The 6,649-nt window shown below is 50.1% G+C and overlaps 1 protein-coding gene across 1 annotated transcript; it reads right to left on the minus strand.

Moving 5' to 3' along the window:
- Nucleotides 1-346: 346 nt before the first annotated feature.
- Nucleotides 347-6,350, minus strand: PCK1 (phosphoenolpyruvate carboxykinase 1). The gene is made up of 10 exons (XM_080925263.1): nucleotides 6,257-6,350; nucleotides 5,813-6,077; nucleotides 5,307-5,488; nucleotides 4,504-4,707; nucleotides 4,056-4,243; nucleotides 3,330-3,492; nucleotides 2,454-2,678; nucleotides 2,230-2,361; nucleotides 1,578-1,673; nucleotides 347-1,452 (listed from the first exon to the last, which is right to left on the minus strand). The coding sequence occupies exons 2-10, from the start codon at nucleotides 6,034-6,036 to the stop codon at nucleotides 998-1,000; spliced, it is 1,869 nt and encodes a 622-aa protein (XP_080781389.1). The 5' UTR covers nucleotides 6,037-6,077; nucleotides 6,257-6,350; the 3' UTR covers nucleotides 347-997.
- Between the last annotated feature and the right edge of the window lie 299 nt (nucleotides 6,351-6,649).

Raw genomic sequence — 6,649 nt, forward strand, 5'->3', positions numbered from 1 at the left:
TGCACTTTTGGAGAAGGCTGAGCCCCGCCCGAGGCTCAAACTCACCTTAAACCCCACTTTAAACCCTCTAGATCCAGCTGTGCAAACTCACAGGCCTGGCCCAGAAAGCTGCCAAAGAGCGCCAACTAGTGGCAACAATGACTTATAACATGGGAAACCGGGTTCTCTGCTTTCTCCCCTCCTTCCTGTCCCTCATACCCTAGACCCTGACTAGTTCCCTCCTTCCAAGGGCGGTGCTGTGAACCCCCCAGGCTCTCAGAGGAGCAGGACTAGAGTCCAGGGTGTTTAATCAGTGTGTTCTCCCTTTGCTAGTTCAAACGGAAGCCAAAAGAAAGGCTATGAAATCCACTTTTTCTATAAAAGTTAATTTTATTATTTTATTTTATTTCCCAAGAAGTGGTCAGGATACCTATTTTAATTATGTAAAGAAAGGTAAGGAAGGGCAGTGTATAAAAATAATTTAAACATACATACTAGCAACAAAGCAACATGACTCTCTAGTTACTACTACAAACTTGCCCAAGATTTCCCCCCCCAAAAGGTTTTTAAATACATTGTAGACAATGGGACAGACAGGCCTACACGCACACACACACACACACACACACACACACACACATACACACACACATGCACGCATTCACACAAACGCTCACACATCTATATACAGCTCAAGTATGTCTTCTGTGCATTTTAGCTAACTGCTTGCTACAGCTAACGTGAAGAGCTGGATTCCTGAGTGACTTCAAAGTAGAACTGAGACCCCCACCAGTGCCAGATGCAAACTTCAGAGAACAGGCCGTGATTTCCCCTCCCAATCTTATTTGTGCCTAGCCTGTTCTCTGTGCTACTCAACTGAATACTACAAGGTGCTTTTCTGATCTACTCAGCATTGTGCCTGCTATCTCAAAGCTGGGGCAGGCTGATTTTCTCCTAGCTCCCAGCGCGTGCTGTGTGTAGAAAGGGATGACTCTCAAGACACCCCCCCCCATTGGAATTACATCTGGCTGATTCTCTGTTTCAGGGCTCCAAGCTCCCTCTCAATTTCGTAAGGGAGGTCAGCATTGACTTGATCCTCCAGATACTTGTGGATCTCCTCCACCTCCTTCTCCCAGAATTCCTTAGAGATTCCGAACAGCTCCTCCATGTTGACGTCCCCCAGGCCTCTCAAGTTCAGGGCATTTTCCTTAGGGATGTAGCCAATGGCGGAGAGCTTAGCAACATCTTCCCCTTCAATTCGTCTGAACATCCACTCCAGCACACGGGAGTTCTCACCAAAGCCTGGCCAGAGGAACTTGCCATCTTTGTCCTTCCTGAACCAGTTGACATGGAAGATCTTGGGCAACTTGGCTGCTGGGCGGTGAGCCATACTCAGCCAGTGGGCCAGGTATTTGCCGAAGTTGTAGCCAAAGAAGGGCCGCATGGCAAAGGGATCATGCATAATGATCTTGCCTGTCACAGAGAGACCACCATTTTATCTCTGACTCAATCATGCCAGATCCCCCCCCCCCGTAACAGACACCAAGAAGAGGGCTTGGTTGCCTTTCCTGGGCCTTGGAGCCCAGACTTTGACTCACCCTTGTGCTCTGCAGCAGCTGTGGCCTCTGATCTCATAGCTGCTCCTACAAATACCCCATGCTGCCAGCTGAGAGCTTCGTAGACAAGTGGGACACCTTGAGCAGGGAGACGAAGACCATTAAAGACTTAAGACGTCTGAACTTTCTAAAGGTACTATGCCATTGTTCAACCAAGAAGTATCCTTCTTTGTCTGTTTTTGATTTGGGATGAGAAGGTTTCACTCTGTAGCCCAAGATAACCTGGAGCTGACTCTGCAGCCCAGGCCATCCCTGAACTCACAGCAATCCCCCTGCCTCATCCACGAAAGTGGTAGGATTACAGGTATGAACTTCTCTAGGCCTGACAATTAGAGTTTTCTGTTGAGCTAACTTTTCTGTAACCTTTCACCTACAGAGACAGTGACAGGAAACCGCTAAGGGCAGTCACAGCAGAGAGAGCACTCACTGAAGCAGGACACTGGCCTGAGCTACCTAAGATCACAGACCCAGAAAGGTCATTAGTGGTCAGAAGGCTAGCCCTACATTTAATTCTGACCAGTTAATCTGGATGTAGTGGCGAGGAAAATCTTTGGAACCAGCTCAGAAAAATATTTCCTTGATTTCTTTGTACCGCCACACCCCAGGTTCCCAGCCTTGATAGAAGATGTCTCACCTGCAGGTCTACGGCCACCAAAAATGATGCCCTCAATGGGCACTCCTTCTGGAGATTCCCAGGCAGGGTCAATAATGGGGCACTGGCTGGCAGGGGTGCAGAATCGAGAGTTGGGATGGGCACATGGCTCCTCTACAAGAGAGAGAGAGAGAGAGATACCCCTTAGCATGACCCAGACAGGTGGCACCCAGAAGCCAGAGCATGTGGTCTCTCAGGGGACCCACCTTCCTGTGGTCTCCACTCCTTGTTCTTCCAAGAAGTGATGGTTACTCCTGGGGCCAGTGGTTCATCAATGCCTTCCCAGTAAACACCCCCGTCACTAGTCTCAGCCACGTTAGTGAAGATGGTGTTTTTCTGAATGGTCTTAATAGCATTAGGATTTGTCTTCACTGAGGTGCCAGGAGCAACTCCAAAAAAACCGTTTTCAGGGTTGATAGCCCTTAAATTGCCTGGAAAGTTACAAACCAGAGAAGGAGCTATGAATGCAAGCCAAGCATTTCAGAGTTCTTAATGCTTTGCCGGGCTAGCTCAGGTCCTCAAGTTTACATCTTTCTCTTCCCCGTCCCTAAACTGTCCCAGCTGTTTTGATTTACACACCACGGCCAACTCAGAGTCTGCAGTTTTCTGCTTCTTCACTGTGCCTACAACACAGCCTCTCGTTTTAAAATATTATTTTGTGTGTGTGTGTGTGTGTGTGTGTGTGTGTGTGTGTGTGTGGTGTGAGTGTTCCAGGGCACACATATGGAGGTCAAAGAATAACTTGCAGGAGTCAACTCTCTCTTTGCACTGTTTAGGTTTCTGGGAATCGAACTCAGGTCATCAAACTTGGCGGCAAGTGCCTTGTCCCATAGACTTGTCTCAGTGTCCCCAGCAACACCATGCAAACAGATGGACGTGTGTGAGCAAACAGCCTGTTGTGGCCCTCTCTATCCAGATGGTCCTCACAGAAGGCCTACAGGACAGCACAGCAGAAGCCTTGCTGACTCTGAAGTCAAGCCTTCAATGCCCAGTGATGGCAGTTTAGGAGACAGCGGTGGTGTGTTGGAAACCAGCCGCTCACCAGGGGCCACAACTGTCATCAGCCAGACCTGAAGACTCACCTTGGGCATCGAACTTCATCCAGGCAATATCATCTCCCACACACTCAACTTTCCACCCGGGGAGGGTGGGGTTCATCATGGCCAAGTTGGTCTTCCCACAGGCACTAGGGAAGGCCGCTGCCAAGTATTTCTTCTTGCCTTCAGGATTAGTTATGCCCAGGATCTGCAGGGACAGGGATCAGCTTTATTATCTCTGATCCTTGATGCGCATGCACAAAACTGTTACAACAAAGCCCATTGCTCTGTACCATCCATATGGTAAAAGAGATAAAAGGGTATTTATCTTCAACATAAACTTGGGACTGTCTTCCAAACTAATGGAGGGTGGGAGGGGGCAGAAAATTAAAAGGAAGATGATGAGGAATAAAGGGGAGGGGGAGGGGAGATTGAGACCACTGCTGTTGTCTAAGAAACAAAGACCTGTGGTCCCTCCTGCATTAAAGGTCTTGGAAAGCGTCTAGCGTCTCCCCCAAAGGGAGATCCCATGATCCATCCCTCATGCATCAGAATAAACTTATGGGGTACAGAAGGACAAAACTCCCAAAGTCACAGTTGCTCCAGTGTGTCTGAGCCCCTTTCAAAAAGATGAATGCTAGGGTACTTAGAGTCTACTTGGCATTGCTCCACCCTGGCCTTATGTCCTCGGAGGTTGGGGAATCTCTACGTGGCTCACCTTTGCCATCCCAGGCCCTCTGAATTTCTTCCCAGAATTCCCTGACCACATACCAGCATGTGCTCAGCCAGCCATCCTTCCTCCTTAGCCAGCCGGCTGGCGATCCGCAACGCAAAGCATTTCTTCCCGAGTAGTGAGTTCCCACCATATCCGCTTCCAAAGGAGATGATCTCTCTGCGGTCCGGGAGGTGGGCAATCAGGGTCATCTCAGGGTTGCAAGGCCAGTTGTTGACCAAAGGCTCTGAAAACAAGCAAGCAGCCGTGAGCCTGTGACACACACCCCTGCCCAAATCTGGCCTTGAACCATCTATGGAGCTGAGAAGGACCTGGAACTTCTGATCCTTCTGAGTCCTGAGTGCCAGGGTGGGAGGCCTGTCCCAGCAGGTTCAGTTTATTTGGTGTCTGGGATCAAACTCAGGCCTCTAGCACACTAGGTGAGCATTCTACCCACTGAACCCTTCCCCAAGCTCTTCCCTTTTGATACGGAAAGAATGTACTTACTTTTTAAGGGGAGAGGGCACCCCACAGAGTGCAGGCACTTGATAAACTCCCCGTTGCCTAGGGCCTCCAGGACAGATATCCCCATTCGAGTCATGATCTGCATGCTGGCCACCACATAGGGTGAGTCCGTCAGTTCAATACCGATCTTGGCCAGAGGCGAGCCCAGTGGCCCCATGCTGAATGGGATGACATACATGGTGCGGCCTGCAGAGGTGGATGGGTAGAAGTAGGTAAGAAGCCACGGAGGCCCACTGAGCTTCCTCGACTCATCTTCCCAATGGTACCCATAGCCAAGTCTTCCACACTATACCCTACTGGCAACCGGTGCCTGCTTTAGAAGGCCAGTGGAAACTGCAAAATGCTGAAATTAACCTTTTCATAACCCTCCCGTTTGGCTGAATTAGGCTGCTTCCCAGCCACACGAATGGGAAGCATTTTATGTTCTATATTTCTACTTTATCTATTTGATATTAAGGCTTGAGCTCAGGGCCTTGGGCATTCTAGGCAAGAACTCTACCATGGAGCAACAACTACAACACCCTTTTTCTTTTGAGACCAAGTGTAAATTGCTCAGGCTGGCCTTAAACGTTGAATTCTCCTGCCTCTGCTTCCATGTCTGGGATGACAGGCCTGAGCCACCAGGACTTTGAGGAGATATTTTTAATAGTCCCCTGTGTCTCCATCCATGAAGCAGAACCAGCCAGTGCACCTTTGCATATGGGCCAGCCTTTGCAGCTCAAGCCTTTGGGAGCATGAACTGTGTACACAGCACACTGTCGGTTCTGGGGTCCGGTCTCACCCACCTTTCATGCACCCTGGGAACCTGGCGTTGAATGCTTTCTCAAAGTCCTCTTCCGACATCCATCGGCCCAGCTGGCTGAAGCCAGTTTTGGGGATGGGCACTGTGTCTCTCTGCTCTCGGGTGATGATGACCGTCTTGCTTTCAATCCTGGCCACATCTCTGGGATCAGTGAGAGCCAGCCAACTGAAAAAGTCACAGGGACTCCTTCAGCAAGGTATCCTTGGGGATGTCCCTCTCTTGCCCATGTCAGGCTCTTTCCGGTCTTGCAGGACATTTGGAAGGAAGCCAAGCCAACAGGGACGTGACCAGGTGGACATTTGCTAGACTGTGTGCTGGCCCTAGGGAGAGGGGCCACCATGTATGGCTATCTGGAATCTAGTGGCTGGCTCTGTTAGCCTCAGTGGTGTCTGGATTCTGACTGATCTCTTAAGGTCTTTGTTCTCCAGACTCCAAGAAGGTGGAGCTGGGGAGCCTGGAGGCCAGAGACTTGGGGCTGAGGAGACTCACCAGTTGTCATATTTCTTCAGTTTGCGAATGACACCCTCCTCCTGCATCTGGGCCAGCAACTGCCCATACTCCTTGTCGGAGCCATCACAGATGTGAATGTGCTCCGGCTGGCACAGCTGAGCATTGCCTTCCACGAACTTCCTCACTGCCTGGGGCAGGCTATCGAGACTGCCCTGGATAACCTTGGCAGAGAAGTCCAGACCATTGTGCAGCTGAGGAGGCATATTTGCAACTGTGTGGAAAGAGGCAGGGACTCCGGAGCCACCTGAAATAGAAAAAAAAAAAGAGGCTCTTGAACACCAGCACCCATGGGCCCCTTCCCGGTCCTTCTGTAGACTTTGCATGAGTTTCATGTGGCTAAGGAGCCTTGATTGCCAAGGTGAAGACCATGACTGGGCCCCTCGATGGTACTTTGGGGGAGGTAAATGAAATGACCCTGCCTACCTTTCTTCCTTTTGGAATGTCCGGATTGGAGATTGCAGAGCGTCTTTGCCGGATTTCCCCTGTTGACCAAGGGTGTGTTCCCAGAGGGAAGGTCAACTGTGCTTGGTAGCCAGTCCTTCTTGCTTTATATGCTATCCAGAAGGGAGAACAGCCCTGCCCCTCATCTGGACCCGGAGGCTCGACTCTGACGTAAGGGGCAGGCCTTTGGATCACCGCCATTGTCAGCACGATTTGGAACTGACTTAACACAATAAACTCCAGGGAGATAATGATTGAACTTGTGGTTGTTAATGAATGTTGGGAGGCCTCAGGTCCCTCTATCAGCCATAGTGCGTCCTTACACAACATTTGATTGACTAAACTTTGACCGTGCTTGTTGCTGATGCAAACTGC

Source organism: Micromys minutus (assembly GCF_963924665.1).
Source record: "Micromys minutus genome assembly, chromosome: 11".
Taxonomy (NCBI): Eukaryota; Metazoa; Chordata; class Mammalia; order Rodentia; family Muridae; genus Micromys; species Micromys minutus.

What these genes read in the sequence shown, in the direction of transcription:
- PCK1 (XM_080925263.1), bottom strand. Translation starts at nt 6,036, where the DNA reads ATGCCTCCTCAGCTGCACAATGGTCTGGACTTCTCTGCCAAGGTTATC. An exon ending in GGCTGGCTGAGCACATGCTG is followed by an intron (nt 3,493 to 4,055) that starts GTATGTGGTCAG and finishes CTGTCCCTGCAG; the next exon opens with ATCCTGGGCATAACTAATCC. An exon ending in AGCTGCTGCAGAGCACAAGG is followed by an intron (nt 1,453 to 1,577) that starts GTGAGTCAAAGT and finishes TCTCTGTGACAG; the next exon opens with GCAAGATCATTATGCATGAT.